Source organism: Mus caroli, unplaced genomic scaffold, assembly GCF_978045245.1.
Source record: "Mus caroli unplaced genomic scaffold, Mus_caroli_1 scaffold_20, whole genome shotgun sequence".
Lineage (NCBI taxonomy): Eukaryota > Metazoa > Chordata > Mammalia > Rodentia > Muridae > Mus > Mus caroli.
In genome coordinates, this window is record NW_028227275.1 from 14,967,281 (window position 1) to 14,985,971 (window position 18,691).

The following is an 18,691-nucleotide window of genomic DNA, read 5'->3' on the forward strand; positions in this document are numbered from 1 at the left end:
GCCCCCAGGAAAAAAAACCTGTCTCTCTGACCAGTTCCCAGGTTCCCGTCCCCTATGTACCACAAAAGAAGGGGTAAAAAGCTCTTTATTTGAAATTCCAGGGTGGGACAGGGCATCTCACAGGCCTCTCAACCACAGGCCCCCACAGTTCAGTTTCCCTATGGCTCAGCGTCAAGCCCGGGCTACACAGTCCAGCTGTGCTCCCACCCCAAGGAAAGTCAGTCAGACCTGTAGGTTGACAAAGGGTGCGAAGCCTGCCATGTCCTGGAGTAGCACCAGGGCCTGGTGCAGGGGTGGTTCCACGTCGATGTCCACACCACGCTTCCGCAAGCGGCTCAGGCTCGGTTCGGCCACATGGTGGCAGTGCCGCACCCGCAGAGAGCGCAGCGCTGGGCAGTACTCCGCCAGTGTCCTAAGGGAGGAGTAGGGTGATGCTAGGTGCTGAGTCTCATGGTCTGGAGGGCCAGCCCTCTAAACCTGCAGCTGGCTCCAGCAAGTTCTAGCTTTCCCTGCAGCTCAGGGTCTGCTCTTTTTTACTGTACCTAAGGAAAGGGGCCAGGAAGGAATTACAGACTCCAAGCTCATTTGGGGTTTCTGGTTCTTTTTTTTTTTTTTTTTTTTTTTTTTTTTTTTGGTTTTTCGAGACAGGGTTTCTCTGTATAGCCCTGGCTGTCCTGGAACTCACTCTGTAGATCAGACTGGCCTCGAACTCAGAAATCCACCTGCCTCTGCCTCCCAAGTTCTGGGATTACAGGCATGTGCCACCACTGCCTGGCTGGGGTTTCTGGTTCTTAGAGAGTACCAATCCATTGTTCCTTCCAGTGTTTCTAGATTACCCACCTTGTTGCAGAAATGCCAGAAATCAACTTTATGTGACATCTCTCAGTGTGTCAATCTTGACTCCCAAGTCTGATTTTTGTTGTTGTTGCTTTTTTTGGTTTTGGTTTTGGTTTTTGGTTTTGTTTTGTTTTTAATTGTACACTTTCTAGCCTAAAAAATGCCAGAGGTCTTTCTAATGGGTCTTTGACAAGTACAACCCACCTCCCTATCCCCAAAGTGATTGCCCACTTCCTACAGTACCGCCCCCATGCCCAGGCACCTGACACCGTCGCTTCCGACCCGAAGGCAGCCGGTGAGGTCTAGGTGCTCGAGTTGCGGGCAGTTTCGAGCCAACTCTTGGACCGCAGTGTCCCCAACATTGGCGTTGACTGCTAATGAGAGGCTGCGGAGGCCCGCGCCGCGTCTCTGCGCCAGGTACACGATGGCCTCGTCCTTGAGTTGACGACAGGCGGTGAGGTCTAGCTCCTCCAGAGCCGGGCAGCGGTCAGCGAGGCCACGCAGTGCCAGCCCGTCCACCCAGTCACAGTGAGCGAGGGAAAGGCGCTGCAGACGCGGGCAGCCCTCAGCCAGCGCCCCGAGCGCTCGGCGACTCAGTTGGCCGCAGCCGGCCAGCGCTACGCTCCGGAGCTGTGGATTCCGTGCCAGCACCGGCACCAGGTCCTCGTCTGACAGCCATTCGTGACACGGAGCCAGCGCCAGCTCCTGCAGCCCCTCAGCATCCCGCAGTAGCCGAGCTAGAGCCGCCCGTGGAATCTGTGGACCCACCTACGGGCGGGAGGCACGGAGACTCAGTCTGTCCCCGGGGCGGGCCACTGCCTGGCAGCCGCCTAACTTCGGGACTTTGCCCCCTGCCCTCCCAGGAGGGACACCGAGCTCCCTCCGAGCCGCTGCCCTCTGGAACTCTCCACGGCACACCCGGGGTCAGGAAGGGTTTACCGCGCAGCAGGGGCTGGCCTGGAGGCGGGGCGACGGTGGTACCCACGCGGGGGCGGGGCGTGGGGCGGGGCGTGGGCGGGGCTCCGGGCCCCGGCTCACCTGAGCGGCGTCGAAGCGGCGCAGCCTCGCCAAGTGCAGCTGAACGAGCGCCCGGAAGGCGCGACTGACGCGCTGCAGCCGGAGCAGCTGGCGCAGCGGGACCCAGTTCAGGACGTGCGGAAGCAGCACGTCTTCCCAGGGCAGGTCCAGGAGCCTGAGGGGAAAAGCGGCGTTGACGTCCCCGGGCCGCTGTTACGTGCGAGTCCTTCTGTTATACCCGAGAGTCCCGGCTGGCAAGAGGGATCCGCGTCCGGCCCAGACTCGGCTGCCCTCCCGCGGGTCTCTTTTTTTTTTTTTTCCCTCCCTAGGCCCCTCCAGTGCTCGGTACCTGACACCTCCTGGTTCTTGCTCCCCTCCGGACTGCTCCATTGGTGGCTCCATCGCTGTCTACTGCGCGTGCGCAGTATGCTCCACTCGCTTTGGCCTTGAAGCGGCTGCGGCGAGCCCGCCTCCTTGGTCGGAAGAGACAGACCGATTTAATCGAGTGCGGTCTCACTGAGAATCCTTGTCGGGAAGCTTTTCGGATGGATCCCGAAACTGAGGCAGAACGGACCAGTGATGTACCATTAGATGTCTTCTCAGCTACAGGGCTTGAAGCCCGAGGCTGGAGTAGCGGCGAGCGAAGACTGCTTTCGGTCTCCGTTGCGGGCCAGTAGCCGCCTCTGAGTGGTGATGGGAGGAGCAGACAAGGCCAAAGGCAGAAGGGGCGGAGCCAGGACTCCTAGGTTACCCAGTGCCTCCTTCTGTCCTCTGGTCGCCTTTAAGCGACTTTGGAAAAAGAAAAGGGGGAGAGACTGCCCAGACTATAACTAGCTGGTATGTACTAGGTGCTCAATAAGCAATTGCCAAAAGACTGGATTAAATGGGCGACGCTAGGGCTTTTACTCTCAAGCACACTTGTTTAAACCTGCCATTTCTTGTGAAGTGCACAATCATGACATCCATCTCTTTCCACTTCAGGGCAGCGTAGTCCAGCTCTTTGCCTAAGGAGAAAGGGCTATATAGGACCAGCCAGGTCTGCTTTCCAGCGGTCCAGAGTCCGAGAGGAATGCCTGCTTAGCGCAGCCCATTAGCCGTATTGCTTCTTGACTGGCCCTGGATTAATTGTAGGGACATTGTCTTCCCAAAGCTCAATCATTAGGCTCCCCTTTCATTGTGCCCCCAGATACTAAGCCCAAGTCCCTCTCTGGGGAACCCCTGGCATAATATTTTCCTCCAACATCTGAGGTGGGTGTGGGGCATGCGAAAGACTGTAAGACCGCTGCATCCTATCTACATGGTTGCGTGCCCTTGTGCAAACATTTCAGCCGCTTCGTAACGAAAACTGCTTCCCATCCCTTATCTCATCAGGAGTTTGGGTACATCAGCAAAGGTAGGAAGGACCGTCCATTTTAAAGACAGGCAAATCGAGGCTCTGGGGAGAAAGCTCCCTAACCAGGATCAAACGAAGCAAGGATAAAGAGCCCAGAAATCCTGGTTTTCCCAGAATTCCTTCTACACTACCTCATTACTAAATGTAGCATAAAGAGAGAAGCCAACCAGCACCGGAAAGGCAGAAGAGGGTGAAGGTGGGTGAGGGGATTGCTTCCTCGTCTCAGTCTACTTTGGGAAGGGGTAGCCTGGAAGGATCTCTGCAAGATTGATGTGGGCGCGCACCACCTCCGGGCGCGCGCCTCCACCCCCCCCCTTTGTTCGCGCCTCTGCGCTTGCGCATTACGACAAATCTGGCGCTGTCCCCTTCAGCACCTCGCGGAACTCGCGCCACCCCTCCCCGCGGTGAGCCCCGCGCACCCCCGCTTCGAACGTCCTCGCACCCTCTGGCCACCCGAATCGACCCTCTCTTCCTTCCCAGGTCATAACTTGCCGGTCTTGGCCTTCCAAAGGAGAATAGTTACCATAGTAACTCGTGTGGTGTTTTCCTAAAAGAGCCAGACCCTTTTCCACCCTGGCCAAGGGCACAAGGTTTGCCTGTGCTTCTTGTCCCAGTCTCGGGGTCATCCCTTCTGAACTCTCGCCCCTGAAAAGGCGGGACGATTAACCTAGGCAGCAAGGAAGTTCTTCCTGGAGTCTGATTTATCCTTCCTCTGCACTCCGGGTTGGGGTTCAGGACAGGACTCCTGGGTCTGAGGTTCAGACCCAAAGTGTTTAAGACTGCATTCGCTTAATGTCCCTTCCATAGTTGGGTCTTCTGGTTTTAGGGGGCGGGTCCGATCTACTCCGTACCGTGTGCTTTGCGTGGCCGCGTGCTTGTGGGGGCGGGAGCGCGTGTGGCATGTAACAGGTCATGTGGCAACCTCCTAGGGACACGCGTGGGGTCTGGAGCAGGACAGGCGTATGCATCTGGACCCTACGTGTGGTTCAGATGATGGACGAGAGAGAACTGAACACGAGTGGGGTGGGGCATATGAGGGTTTAGGGAACAGAATGGGGTTTTCCTCATTCTCCCTTTCCTCTGGTGTGAATCTTAGGTAGTGACTAGGTGGTGACATTCTTTGGGACTTAGGGCCCTGGGAATGGAGGGAGGTGTGTGTGGGGGATTAGCGTTGCTTGCAGAGAGTGGGGAGGGGTGGAGGAGGGACTGAGAGGCGGGCGGGCGGGCGGGCCTGGAGCAAGCGGGAGCCTTGCTGCTTTTACAGCTGAGCGGGGCCCAGCCTCTCTGCCTCTCTTCGATTCCAGCTCCTGACGAGCAGCGGTGAGTACTGGGGTGCCTTGGAGGAGGGCCTTCACAGGGGAGGTCCAGGCTCCTGTTGAGCTTTAAGAACCTGTCTGGCCGGGGTGCTGCTTCTGACAGCTTTCTCTACGCTGCTGCTTTGCCATCAGAGGCCCGGTTTTCCTTTATGGTCTCTTCTGGGCTGGGCAAGATATTTCATATCCCTGGAGTTGGGGGAGAGGGATGTGGTGCAGCCCCCTCACCCATCCAGACTTGGTTACTGGTGTGGGGAGGAGAGAATGTGTGTCTCTGATTCTGTGTGCAAATATGCATTTGTGTTTATGATTGTGACGAGGAGGTCTCTGATACACCTGTTTCTGTGTGCATCAGAGAACGAGAGCCTGAATTTTGGGAACCTCTTTGTGTGCTCTTATTTGGTGATCCCTCTGTGTGTGTGTGTGTGTGTGTGTGTGTAAGATAAGCATGTGCTTTTCCATCATACACATATTTGTTATGACTGTGATTGTATGAGGGTGTGTCTATGAGCAGTACTGCGAGTGTACTGGAGGGTGTTGCCTATGAATGTGTTAACTGTACTGATACTTTGTCCTTCTGCATGTATGCATATGAATTCTTGTGTGTGTTTATACATGGGTGTGTGTGTGTGTGTGTGTGTGTGCATGCATGTACTGGTATGGAGAATAGAATATCTCTTTCCCACTCAGCAATCTATGGACCGATGTTAAGGCCTCTTCAGACCCTTCCTTCTCTCCTCTTCCCTCTCAACACTCCACCATCCCCATGCAACCCCCTTTTTTTTTCCCTCTCCTTCAAAGAAGCATGGTTTCTCCTATTCTAAGTGAGGGTCCCCCATAAGTGTAACTGTAGAGGACCCATGGCCTCTATCATCCAGAAGATAAGATTCTGGCCTCTACCCAAGAGAGAGTTCCCGGCTGCCCCAGAACCCAACTCCATGAGCTGAATTAGCTTGCTCTTTCATCATAAAGTGACGCTCAGGGCTCCCAGACAGAAGGAGAGGAGCCCCTGGAAACTTTCCAAAGCAGGAGTCCCCTGGAATTAGGATGGCTGATCCCACATTCCCAGGATAGGTCTCTGGACCTTAGATGGCCCAACCCACCTTCCCATCTCTGTCTCTGCTGCCCCGCCTGTCTGACTCCAAAGCACTCCACCCACGCTCCCCTTCCTCTCTTGCAGGCCTGTCTGAAGAGCATGCAGCCCCCTTACTCCCTGCCTGGCCTCGCCATCCCTGCCCCCCCAGCCTGACCCCCCGGCTCCAGCATGGCCCAGGGTGCCATGCGCTTCTGCTCAGAAGGCGACTGTGCCATCTCCCCACCACGATGTCCTCGTCGCTGGCTCCCCGAAGGCCCAGTGCCCCAAAGTCCCCCAGCCAGCATGTATGGCAGCACAGGATCCCTTATACGACGAGTGGTGGGCCCAGGTCCTCGAGGCCGGGATCTGGGACGTGTGACAGCACCTTGTACCCCTCTGCGAGCCCCTCCCTCACCCCATATAGCTCCCTCACCCTGGGGACCCTCTTCACCCACTGGGCAGCCTCCACCAGGGGCACAGAGTTCTGTGGTCATCTTCCGTTTTGTGGAGAAGGCCAGTGTGAGGCCACTGAATGGCCTACCTGCTTCTGGAGGCCTGAGTCGAAGCTGGGACCTGGGCGGGATTTCTGCCCCCAGGCCCACCCCAGCCCTTGGACCTGGCTGCAACCGGAAGTTGCGGCTAGAGGCATCCACATCAGACCCACTCCCAGGTGGAGGAGGCTCTGTTCTTCCTGGCAGCAGGGACCCCTCACGTGGACCATTGGTCCCACCCCAGATTGGGGCAGATGGGCTTTATTCCTCCCTCCCCAATGGGCTGGGGGGGACCCCTGAGCACCTGGCCATGCACTTCCGAGGACCTGCAGACACCGGATTCCTAAACCAGGTATGAAATCTGCCTTGGGCTGCCTGGGGCCCTAGTACCTCAGCTAAGGGACAAATCTCAGCCCCTGTTGGACTGAGGTTTGTCTTAGAGTCACTCAAATCCTTTAATGTCCTAAATGAGCTTTTATTGCCCTCTGTCACTGTGTCCCTGCACCTTCATCTCTGTCCTTTGTGGTTTTCTTTCTGGAACTCCATATTCTTGTGTCTGTCTGTCTGGCTCTCATTGGGGTCCTGTGCCTTTCACTCCCTCTTTGGCTCAGGGGGACACCTGGTCCTCCCCCCGGGAAGTCTCCTCTCATGCCCAGAGAATCGCTCGAGCCAAGTGGGAATTCTTCTATGGCTCCTTGGACCCCCCCAGCTCAGGTAAGGCTTGGACTTAGCCCAGGGGAGGAGGGCAGGACCTTCTCTACAGCAGCTGAGGCCTGGCAAAGAGGCATCCCTTCAAACCTCCCTCCTGTTTGACTTCCCTGGGCTCCTAAGTCAGCCAAAGTCTCTCCAGGCTCCAGTCTTTCATCTGTGTTGTGAGAGTTGGTCTGGTCTCTGGAGGAAGCTGGGTAGTAGAGGAGGGGAGGTCCAGATATCAGGGGTTACTCCTAGGACTAGAAGATAGTCTGGTTTCTTCATAGTTATTTGATAGGGGCTTGATTTAAGATGAGTCCCGCCGGCATTTGGATCAAGTAAAGGGTGTGGCAGATAGACAGTGGTAAATGATGAAGAGTTTTCAGCCCATGTAAGACCGTGGGGAAGCTATCCAACATGACTTACCTCCTGACCTTGCTATCTGTGCATACAGGTGCTAAGCCCCCAGAGCAGGTCCTCCCATCACGTGGGGTGGGCTCCAAGCAAGGCTCTGGGGTGGCTGTGGGGCGAGCAGCCAAGTACTCCGAGACAGACCTGGACAAGGTGCCCCTGAGGTGCTACCGAGAGACTGACATCGATGAGGTGCTGGCTGAGCGGGAGGAGGCCGACTCTGCCATCGAGAGTCAGCCCAGCTCTGAGGGCCCCCATGGCACTGCCCAACCACCTGCCTCACGACCTAGCCCATGCCCTGGCCCTTCTTCCAGTCTGGGCAGTGGCAACGAAGATGATGAGGCAGGCGGTGAAGAGGATGTGGATGATGAGGTGTTCGAGGCCTCGGAGGGGGCCCGGTGAGTGGGACTACTTCGGTGAAAGTGGCTTGCTCTTTTTTACTGCCCCCAGCAAGGACCAGGGGTGGGGAAGACAGACGGTGAGGACCAGGACAGTGTGGAAAGGGGATTCCAGACAGATCCCTGAGGCCTGGGAGAACATTAGTAATGTATAGGCATTGGTAGCATTGGCAAGGCCGGGAGTCCAGGCAGCCACGTGGACCAGGCAGGGTTCTGCATTATCAGGGGCCAAAAGCCAGAGGCCAAACTGGGGGCATGGGAGCTAGCCTGAGGACAGGGAAGCATGGGCTGGATCCTGGGTCCTGGCAGGAGAACGTGGAAATGTGGGGGCTTTTCCTTTCTGTCTCACGCCCCACTGCAGCTTGGAGCTGCATCTCCTAAGATGTTGCCAGAAATAGAAAAGGGATGGCAGGAGGGAAGCGGATCAGGGAGAGGAGGGGAAAGAGAGATTACTGGGAAGGGGGGAGGGGACTGGGTGCTGCCAATGGGCAGGGCCGGGACACTGAAGAAACACTGAACTTCATGAGGTTTTGGATCTGTGGGACGAGGGTGATCACCCATGTGCCAGTCAGCTAGAGTTCAAGGAAATCCTGCCAAAGCCTGATTCTGAGGAGCTGATCAGACATTCTCCCTGCCTCTGCAGGCCAGGGGACCACATGCCTCACTCTGGGCTTCTCAAGTCACCTGTACCCTTCCTGCCTGGGACCAGCCCCTCAGCAGATGGGCCTGACTCCTTCAGTTGTGTGTTTGAAGCTATCTTGGAGTCACACCGGGCCAAGGGCACCTCCTATAGTAGCCTTGCCTCCCTGGAGGCATTGGCCTCACCTGGCCCAACCCAGAGCCCCTTCTTCACCTTTGAGATGCCTCCCCAGCCCCCAGCTCCCAGGCCTGACCCACCTGCACCTGCCCCACTTGCCCCTCTTGAACCCGATTCTGGCACCAGCTCTGCTGCTGATGGTCCTTGGACCCAGAGAAGGGAGGTGGAAGAGTCAGATGCTGGGGCCACGCTGGCCCCAAGGAAGGAGCTTCCTAGTCCCTCCCACTCTGAGGATAGCTTTGGGCTGGGGGCAGCACCCCTAGGCAGGTGAGTATTTTCTTTGACTGGTCTGCCCCAATCCCTGCCACCACCCCCAGGAACTGCTGATTAAGGGACAGAGCCCCAGAATGAGGAAGTCATTTATATATTCCTGACCAAGAGCGGGTGGTTAACAGATGTCTGTTTTCCCATTTGGAGGCCTCCTGCCATTGGCCCCCTGCAGCTCCCTCCCTGGGCTCAGATCCAGTGACTGGAGAAACCATGATTCAGGACGGAAGAATCCCCAGAGAACATCCTCTCTCTCTCCTGGAGGGCCCTCTCCTTCCCAGACACTCTCACCCCCACCCAGCTAGAACTACAGCCAGCAGCCCCTCCCTCCGCCTCCCTCCACCCTCTTCCAAGAGGCTGTGTCTCACCCTGCTCTAGGAATGTCCTTTCATAGCCTAACCTTTGTGCTCTCCCCTATGTTGCTACCCTCCCAGTCATGGAAGCCATGGCAACAGGAGGGGGGTGGCCAGGGAGACAGGGTTGCCTAGCAACCAGGAGTTTCCGGCCTCTGTCTCTGGGGTGACAGGTGGCTTTGTGAGTAGAGCAGCTGGGGTGAGGAAGGAAGAAGAGGAAGAAGATGAGTACAATCTGACCCCTCCAAACTGTAACCCCAGAGACTGCTTCTCTATGGGTAGCAGGGTGCATCAAGGAGAGTTCCCTGTAAGGCGGGAAATGAAGGGAGCAGGATGCTCTCAGATCTTTGACCTTGCTTTTCACCAGCACCCCATTTATACCTGGGTGCCTGTGTCCAGGAGTGTGTGCAGAGAGAAGACTGTCTTGAGGAGGGCAGGTGTGGAGATGGAGACTCTATTAAAGAGTGAACTTAGGCCCCTGGTAGCTTTGGGGAGCAGCCAGGATTCCCACAGCAGTTAAGACTGACATGGGTTAGATTTGAAGCAGAACTTCCATAGAGAAAAGTGGGACGTGGAGAGAACACTATCCCCTTCCAAAACAAAACACAAAAACAAAAAACCAAGACCTCTCCCGTTTCTCTAGCCATTCCCCGGCTTCTGGGTGTAGAGCAAGGGGAGGGTCTAGATAACTCCCAAGGTCTGTGCTCCAACTCTTAGCCACTGATCTACCCCAGCAGTGAACCACCCCTAAGTCAACTGGTATCCGACTCAGACTCAGAGCTGGACAGCACAGAGCGGCTGGCCCTGGGAAGCACAGACACCTTGTCCAATGGTCAGAAAGCAGATCTGGAGGCTGCACAGCGCCTAGCCAAGAGGCTATACCGACTTGATGGCTTCAGGAAGGCCGATGTGGCACGGCATCTGGGCAAGAAGTAATGCCCCTGGGCTGGGACTGAGGCTAGGGTCAAGGAATACACCCAGGGGCAGCCCCTCACCCTCTCCAGTTAATGCCCATAGTCTCTAGGCCACGCCCAGAGACTCTCTAGGCCACTGAAGTGACCTTGTGACCCCTACCTATCTGCCCTGCCCACAGCAACGACTTCAGCAAATTGGTGGCTGGCGAGTATCTGAAGTTTTTTGTCTTCACGGGCATGACTCTGGACCAAGCTCTCAGGTGGGTGTTGAGCCCTCTAAAGGATAGTCCTGCCTGCCAGCCTTGGCATTTAGGGTTCCAGCTATGTGTCTTCTAAGTTGTCTTGATATCACCCTTCAGAGACCAGGACTTCCTGGTAAGGAGATCTCGAGTGGAAGATGACATCCTCTTCCTCCTACCTTAGGGTATTTCTAAAGGAGCTGGCCTTAATGGGCGAGACCCAGGAACGGGAGCGCGTCCTGGCCCACTTCTCCCAGCGATATTTCCAGTGTAATCCTGAAGCCCTGTCCTCAGAGGGTGAGCAGGCGGGGGCAGGGTTGTCCCATCTGGTCACAGAGGCACACATATACAGGAGCACGTCTTTGTGCAAGAGGCATGTGCACACGCACCAGTGTAAAATTCAGCTACATGCATGTGGAGCTGTCCATGTAGCAGGCATGTTGCTAGGTCAAGGGTGTTTTGAGAGGCAGATGGAGATGTGTTTGTATGAAGTTGTTCCATATGTATGTGCTGGACCAGGCTTGGCTTCAGTGCTGACTGGCTGTGCTCTGCATATGTGTGATGTCTACCAGCTTGCTTTTGTTTAGTACATGGAGCATGTTGAGTGTTGGGGACAGGTTGGGAGCAACTGCCCCAGCAACTTGGGGAACCAGGGAGGGGAGCCAGAGATTAGAGGGGAGGTCCTTGTGGAGGAAATGGGCTGGAGGAAAGACAGAATGGTTTCATGGAGTTCGGGTAGTAAGAAAGGGTTGCAAAAGAAGGTAGGTGATGACTGCGGTGGGAAGAACCCCTGGGGGTGGCTGAAGCTGCCAATCCATTCTCCCCTAGACGGTGCTCACACACTGACCTGTGCCCTCATGCTCCTCAACACAGATCTCCATGGCCACGTGAGTTGGGGGCATGGCAAGTGGGAGGCCAGAAAACGAGAAACTTAGAGGCTTTGGGAAGTTAGCCTCACAGTCCTCTGTTTTCCTCCCTTAGAACATTGGGAAGCGCATGACCTGTGGGGACTTCATCGGAAACCTGGAGGGCCTCAATGATGGTGGCGACTTCCCCAGGGAGCTGCTCAAGGTTGGGGCGGGGGGGGGGGCGGGGGCGGGACAACTCAGACGGTAGCCGTTACTGGAAGGGTAGAACAGGGTACCTGCTCAGGAGCAGACTTGTAGGAAAGGAAGAGCTTGGAATTGGGACTTGTTGAGTAGCTCAGGCTGCAGGAACCTAGGCTGTAGTGACTCAGCTTGGGGACCGCCCCCTCGCCCAGCCCCCATAGGCAGGCTCTCTCAGCACATGCGCACATGCATGTAATCCTGAGGTAGAGAGAGGAAAGGGGGACCGGCTCTGGAAAGCATGTGAGCAGGCGTTCCTGGACTCTGCAATTGCTCTCTTTGGTTCCCTTCCAGTGTTCACAGAGGGTGGAAGGGAGGTGTCTCTGCTGGCGCGTGGTGGTGGGGTGGGCATGGGAACATTGCTCTTCAATTTAGTGTATAAGAGCCACAAAGCTCCTCCTGGCACTACTCAGGAGGGAGCCTAAGGTAGAGAGAGGGTCAGAGCAGGCACAAAGGTTTCCCCCAGGTTTTTGCATCCAGAGCACAAGGCTGGGACTGCTCTTGTGGCTCCCTTGGAAGCAAGTCCTGCACCCAGGTGCCAGAGGGAGGGGCCCTCTGACCCTGCCTCCCAGTTACCTCCTCCCCATGGTAGAGGATTTTACCTCGGGAGGCCTGGACTAACTTAAAGAAGGGGGTCTCTGGGCCATTCTATACATGTGACGACACAAGACAGATCCTAGGTTGGGGTGTACTGGACACCCGAGTTTGAGGATGCATGTGAGTGGGCGCGTCCACTGTGAGTTGAGGTGTTAAAGAACTGGAGTGTTTGCGTTCGTTCGTTATGTGTGTTGTGTGTTTGTCTGTGAATCAAGGGACCTATGTGACGAGGTGTCTGTGCTTTGGGTGTAGTCTGGGCATTTGTGTGTGATGCGGTGCGGTCTGTGTCGTCCAGTGGGCTGTCTGCTTTAACAGTAGAGGGTGTTTATGAGCTGTAGATGGTACCTTTTGAGGTGTACATCTGTAACTCGGGGTGAATGGGAATCAGTGCGTCTGGAAGTTGGTATGTCTGACCTCGGTGGCATATGGACTTGGCTTGGACACCCAGAGATCTGCCCAAGGGTTGGACGAGGTCATCATGACTGTTCGAAGGCCGGCCAGCGAGTCTCAGACAGGGCCACGGGGGTGGGGGTGAGGAGAGCAGGGGAGCGAGCAGGCCGACTGGTTCCTTTAGCTCTCAATTCTGACAAGCTGAAGGGTGCTCTGGGCGCCTCCCACAGCCGCCTCCCGAGAGCGCGAGCTCGGCCCCCTGGCGAGACCCCACGCATGCGCCCCCGCTGGCCGCCGGCCCTCCCCACGGCGCCGGGCTCGCGCCGTGCTGCTCCGTCGCGCGACGTCCCCGCCCCAGCCCGCGCCCTCCCCTCCCGCCGGCGCCCCCTCCTTCTGCGGAGCTGCGGAGCCCACGGCGCCGCCGCCGCCGAGCGCTCGGTGCGTCGGTGGGAGCCGGCGGGCTCGGGCCAAGCGCTCGCGCTGGCTGTCGGGGAGCCGTCCGCGGCCGTCCGGGCGGGCCGGGGCCGAGGGCGGGCGGGGGCATGGCCCGGGGCCGCGGCGCGGCGGGCGGGCCAGCATGATCGGCGTCAACAGCATCCACAGCAGCGCGGGGCGGCTGCGTTCGCGCTCGCTCTGCTCCGTGCGCTACGGGCGCACCCACCGCGGCGCGGAGACCCTATGCTACGGCTGGCCGCAGCGCTCGCGCAGTCTCAAGCCGGTGCTCTACACCGACCTGGTGGTCAGCCGCCTGCAGAGCCGCAAGAAGAAAAAGGCGGTGAGGGCGTGGGGCCCGCGGCCCACGCCGGGCCGGCCGGCGAGCGAGGGGGCGGCTTGAGGGAGGTGCGGAGGGCAGCAGAGCGAGCGAGCGAGCGTTCGAGGAGGGCATGGGTGAGGATGAAGGTGGCTGGAGAGCCCAACAAGGATGGAACTCCTGGGCAGCTAGAGATGGGTATGGGCTGTGGGGGGAGGGCCAAGGTGGACCTGCCTCGCCAACCACAGTATTCTGGGTGCGGAAGGTTTTCTGGATGGAAACAGGATATTGGGTTCTGTGATAGGGTTCAGGACCTTCAGAGGAAGGAAGGTGTGGTTGTAGGCAGAGGCAGTGTTGCAGAGGGCAAAATGAAGAACTGGAAGGCTGGAGACAAGTGTTGCAGGTTAGACCTTAACAGTTACTCCAGCCTCCTGGCTGGATCAGTGGGAAGTGAAAGGAGGGTTCGGGGTCTGCGCCCTGCTGGCTTAGGCACAGTTGTTTGGGAGCTGTGTGTTGATTAGCCTTGTTTGTGTTGTGTGGCGTGGAGGCTTTGGGGTGCACCTACCTGCAGACGGGATGTGCAGGAATGGAGTGCCTAGCTTGTGGCTGGGCATGACTATGGGCAGAAGGAGTCGGAGCCTGTGGTGTGTTGGGAGGATGAGGGGGTGCTGTGTCCCAGCATCGGGAAGGCGCCGACGTCACCACTGCACCCAACTCACGCGCAGGCAGCATCACGGCCCCACAGCAAAACACGCACATGCTGGGGACACACCCACTCACAGACAGGCTGGCAGAAGCGCCCCCACAGTTGGAGTTGCTGGTATATTCTAAGCTATCCCCAAGTACAGGGGTCTCATACACCACTCCTAAAGGCCATTCTCTCTTTTGTCACTGCATGGCCCTCAGGTGTTCCTAGGCCAACTTTGCAGAGGGAAAGTGGTCGTTTCAGGGCCCGGTTTGAGATGGACAGCAATTGGAAGCTGGAACTATGGTTTCAATCGCTGGTTGTTGACACACCAGCAGTATGAAGAATGGCTGAGCACTGAGCCCCTTGGCATCTGGCTTGATGGCGTTGGGGGAAGGCTCATTCTGTCCTCAAGTTGGGAGCCAAAGAGGGTGAAAGGATGAATACTCTATCGTGGAGCCTCAGTTTCCCCATTTGCTCTGTGTGGGTTTATGCTGTGGAATCTGGCCAGAACACATGGTTGGGGGAAGGAGGATTTCTTTGGCTTCCTCTCAGATTCTATTTAGGGTTGCACTTCTCCTACCAGGCTCTGAGCAGGAGAGTCCCTTGATGACAGGCAACAGCACCTGGCAGTTACTATGTACCAGCTGTGGCTCAGGGTTCCTTGTGCTGACTGGCCGATTGCCCCTACACATGCTCTGCTGGTTCTCCCTGTAGAAACCGGTCCGAGTCAGGCAGCTTCAATCGGCCTGGGTCTTGGTGTTTTATTCCAGAGTGGGGGATTGTTGTCTTTGTCCCCCTCTTTGAGTTCCATTTCCTCTCCCAAGTTAGCAGGAGGGCTCTGAGCTCTGAACCTGGTGTGCATGAGTACCTCTCACAGGCTTAATCCGCATCCCCTGCTTTGTCTCTCTCCAGGCCTTGTACAGCTCCATCAAGAATGAAAAATTGCAATGGGCCATGTGAGTGCCGGGGGCTGTTGGCTAAGGGTTGGGGTTGGAGCATGAGGAAGGGGGAGCCGGGGGATGCCGGAGAACTGGGGCTGTGGGTACATTGATGGGCTGGGAGGCCCCACGAAGCAGCAAGGCTACCTTATTTCCTTCTTTGGAAATGCCTGCCCAGGCTTGGGGTCTGTCTTGTGTCTAGCTCTGTTGTTATGACAAGCTGGGCTGAGGCAGTGGGGGGCGGGGGTTTGAAACATAAAAGGAAGTCCCTGGCAGCCCAAGAAGAGAGCAAATTAACTCTGGGGGGGTACACAATGTTACCTTGGAGTGCCACAGAACAAGTTTTCTCATTGTGTTGGAAGAGTTCTGTCTGAAGGAAAAGGTCCAGTTTAGTCTTTGGGGCCCCAGGCTGGAAGAGTCCTTCTAAACACCAGTAGACAGTCTCCGCTGTCTGTTGAGCCAGACTCAGTGCCCTTCGAGGGAGGGGTTCAAGAACGGCTTTCTGGAGGCCAGCCTTGAAGTCTAGTGTCTTGTAGGAGATAAGGGGAAGCTGGTATTAAGGGGAAACAAGGTTGTGACTGAGTTAGTGTGGAAGAGGAGGTCACAGGCATGTCTGGGGTGACTGGAAAGAGAGGGTTGGGAAAGAAGTCCCATAGGTCCCCTGTAGGAGGCAATGGTTTATTGGAAATTGTTGAGCAAGGCAATGAGAGAGACTGAGTTTTCTATCTTCACAGGATTTACAAAGGAACACATGGGGGGGGCATCCTAGGACGTTTAGCTTTTAGATTTCTGAGACAGGGTCTCAAGACGGGTTGGCTTGGATGTGACTGCCCTGCTGTCACATCTCCAGTGGAGGAGTTATAGGCACGAGCCTATTCCCTACTTGCTTCTGGCTCCACATAACCAACTGCGAGCAGAGCCGGATGGATGTTAGGTGTGGTTGGGACAGAGCTGAGTCACACGTGTCTGTCCAGGAGAAAAGTGTGAGGACTGGGCGTGTGCAGAAACAGAGACACGGCAGGCATCCACGCGGTGGGGGGAGGGGAGGCCCCCCCGATGTGGCCCTACCCCACGTAGCTCTCATGCCAGGGAGGACACAGACCTGGAGCCTCTGGAGCCCTACTCTGAGACGGCAGAGCCTCCGGCTGAAGGGAGTCCCTGGCAGCTCCTAGTCACTAAAGAGGCATTCTAGGGTTGTGTGGCAGTGTGGCCAGCACTCTCTGAAACAGTCACATCTGCAGAGACGAGGAAGAGCTGCGACGGTCTCTGTCCGAGTTGGCCGACCCTAACCCCAAGGTCATCAAGCGGGTCAGCGGAGGCAGTGGCAGCAGTTCCAGCCCCTTCCTGGACCTGACTCCTGAGCCCGGGGCAGCTGTCTACAAGCACGGGGCCCTGGTGCGAAAGGTGCACGCAGACCCTGACTGCAGGAAGAGTATGTGGCTGTGCGGGGACTGGGGGATGGATGGGAGCGGGCCTTCCTCAGGCCACCCTGACCTGCCTTCCCTCCCTAGCACCTCGTGGCAAGCGGGGCTGGAAGAGCTTCCACGGGATCCTCAAGGGCATGATCCTCTACCTGCAGAAGGTGCGGGGCCAGGAGTGGGCGGGGCCAGGAGTGGGAGGGGCCAGGAGTGGGAGGGGCCAGGAATGGGCTGGCTTGCCAGAGGGGATTAGGTAGCTGGAGATGGCCAGGCCAGGACTGGAGCAGGACGAGATGGGCACCCCCATAGGAGGAGTATCAGCCTGGGAAGGCTCTTTCCGAGGCAGAGCTGAAGAATGCTATCAGCATCCACCACGCCCTGGCCACCCGCGCCAGCGATTACAGCAAGAGACCACACGTCTTCTACCTGCGCACAGCTGACTGGCGGGTCTTCCTCTTCCAGGCTCCGTGAGTGCTTTTCCTTCTTACCCATTCCAGACCCTGCTCCCTGGATTCCTCTCTCCTTGTAAGACCCCACTCCATGGACCGGAGACATAGCTTATTTGGTAGAGAGATTGGTAGCATGCAGAAGGTCCTGGGTTCGATCCCCTGCCCTCCCTGTACATGCCAGACCCGGTGGTACACACCTATAGTTCCAGCACTTAGGAGGTGGAGGCAAAAGAGTCAGAAATTCAAGGTCTTCTTTGACAACATAGCCAGTTTGAGCCTAGTCTGGCATACTTGAGATCCTACCTCAAAACAAACAACCAACAACCAAGACCAGGCTCCAGGTCGGGACTGGCACTCCTGGACAGGAACCTGGGGTCCCTGTGCTGTCTCCCTAGGAGCCTGGAGCAAATGCAGTCCTGGATCACTCGCATCAATGTGGTGGCTGCCATGTTTTCTGCACCCCCCTTCCCAGCTGCTGTTAGTTCCCAGAAGAAATTCAGCCGTCCTCTGCTGCCCAGTGCCGCCACCCGCCTCTCCCAGGTAGTTCCAAGTGGCTCAGTCCCCCTGTGGGATGACAGTGGGATGGAAGGGGGTGGGGCAGTAAGCCATAGTCCAGGCTGCATGTGTGGTTAGACGTCTGTGCAGGAGCCCTGCGTGGGTCACAAGAGGGAGGCAGCCCCTTGATAAAATTTGCACGAAGGACCTATAGACTAGTGACACTGACCGGGCCTCCTTGGCTGTTAGGAGGAGCAGGTGAGGACCCATGAGGCCAAGCTGAAGGCCATGGCCAGCGAGCTGAGAGAGCACCGGGCTGCACATCTGGGAAAGAAGGCCCGAGGCAAGGAGGCGGATGAGCAGCGGCAGAAGGAGGCCTACCTGGAGTTTGAGGTGAGCCTCCTTGCCTGGGGCCTTGGTATCTCCCACACAGGACCAGGCTAGGGATAAGGGTCTGATAGCCAAGCCTGGAACCCAGCTAGGTGACTGGCAGATCTCTAAGTCTTCATTTTCTCTGTGGGGGATCGAGGCTAAATTCCATACCCACTAGGGTCAGGTCTGTTATGTAGTCTGTCTCCAGCCCTAATAAAAGCTACAAAAATGTCTGCTGTCACTACAGGTGGTTCAGAGAGCTTGGAGAGGGCCAGTAACCTCTCAAAAATGTCTTCTGGGACCCAGCATCTATGTGTTTGCTGGGTGGTGGGGTGGAAAGGGCCAGAGGAGGGGGGCAGGTCTTTATTGCTCCGGCCTTCTGTCTCAGAAATCCCGCTACGGCACCTATGCAGCACTGCTTCGAGTCAAGATGAAGGCAGCCAGCGAGGAGCTGGACACCATAGAGGCAGCCCTGGCCCAGGCTGGGAGCACAGAGGATGGATGCCCTCCGCCTCACTCCAGTCCTTCCCTGCGGCCCAAGCCCACCAGCCAGCCCCGGGCTCAGCGTCCTGGCTCAGAAGCCCGGGCTGGAGCAGGCAGTACAAGGCCAAAGCCCTGAGCAGGGCGTAGGAGCGATGGGGGCAGTGCCTGCTGGGCACCTGCATGATGACATACACGGTCCTGCCTGAGCTCAGCTAGCCTCGGGCCAGCCACGAGGGCCTCCTGGTCCAGGGCCCGACCGCGCCGGACGCGGTGTCCGGGGCAGGGCAGGGCTGAGCCGGGCCTCAGAGCCTAGGCTGAGGGCCTCTCAGAGACCCCCTTTTTGTGATAATGTTTTGCACTTTTTCGTACAGGAAGGGTGGGAGGGGCCCATGCCCCTAATTTTTGATGGGGGTTTCCTTTCCTTTCCTTCTTTCTTTTTTTTTTTCTTCCTTTTTTTTTTTTTTGTGGGGGGGAGGCCTGATCAAGTTTCTGCTTTCTGCTGAGACCACCTCACCCTTACACCAGCAACACCCCTCCATCCTGGGGCCTGGCTCAGACAGAGGCCAGGAGTTGGGGCTGAGCTGGTCCCCCTGTTCCTCCCCAAGGGCTCACCTCTCTCTTTGCAGAGACAGAGGAAGGGCATCCACTTTGAGGCCCCATCCACAGGCTGGGGTGGCACGGCCTGCTTCCCTTCTTTGGTGGGCCCTGCCCTTTGTACATCCTCCACCCTCATTAAAACTGCTCTGAATTGCTGGCTGGGCCTCCTCCTCTATTCTTGCTCAGGGACTG

General features: G+C 57.1%; 2 protein-coding genes across 8 annotated transcripts; one reads left to right on the forward strand and one right to left on the reverse strand.

Annotated features, from left to right (window-relative positions):
* Positions 1 to 67: 67 nt before the first annotated feature.
* Fbxl15 (F-box and leucine rich repeat protein 15) lies at positions 68 to 2,528 on the reverse strand. Its single transcript, XM_085834026.1, has 5 exons — positions 2,440 to 2,528; positions 2,204 to 2,327; positions 1,876 to 2,029; positions 1,100 to 1,605; positions 68 to 412 (listed from the first exon to the last, which is right to left on the reverse strand). The coding sequence occupies exons 2-5, from the start codon at positions 2,254 to 2,256 to the stop codon at positions 223 to 225; spliced, it is 903 nt and encodes a 300-aa protein (XP_085690152.1). The 5' UTR covers positions 2,257 to 2,327; positions 2,440 to 2,528; the 3' UTR covers positions 68 to 222.
* Psd (pleckstrin and Sec7 domain containing) lies at positions 2,494 to 18,650 on the forward strand. Of its 7 annotated transcripts, none has more exons than XM_021151347.3 (19): positions 3,607 to 3,651; positions 3,728 to 4,270; positions 4,512 to 4,567; positions 5,741 to 6,478; positions 6,738 to 6,840; positions 7,271 to 7,625; positions 8,269 to 8,709; positions 9,797 to 9,994; positions 10,156 to 10,236; positions 10,400 to 10,512; positions 11,044 to 11,102; positions 11,197 to 11,286; positions 14,660 to 14,703; positions 15,927 to 16,117; positions 16,197 to 16,267; positions 16,413 to 16,570; positions 16,948 to 17,092; positions 17,297 to 17,440; positions 17,808 to 18,650. In XM_021151347.3, exons 4-19 carry the CDS (start codon positions 5,825 to 5,827, stop codon positions 18,036 to 18,038), a joined length of 3,078 nt encoding a protein of 1,025 aa, XP_021007006.1. In that variant the 5' UTR covers positions 3,607 to 3,651; positions 3,728 to 4,270; positions 4,512 to 4,567; positions 5,741 to 5,824; the 3' UTR covers positions 18,039 to 18,650. The 7 variants fall into 7 exon arrangements, with proteins under 7 accessions (XP_085690150.1, XP_085690149.1, XP_021007006.1 ...); XM_085834021.1 differs by having other exon boundaries at positions 3,728 to 3,837; XM_085834024.1 differs by lacking the exons at positions 3,607 to 3,651; positions 3,728 to 4,270 and adding an exon at positions 2,494 to 2,691.
* The last annotated feature ends 41 nt before the right edge of the window (positions 18,651 to 18,691 follow it).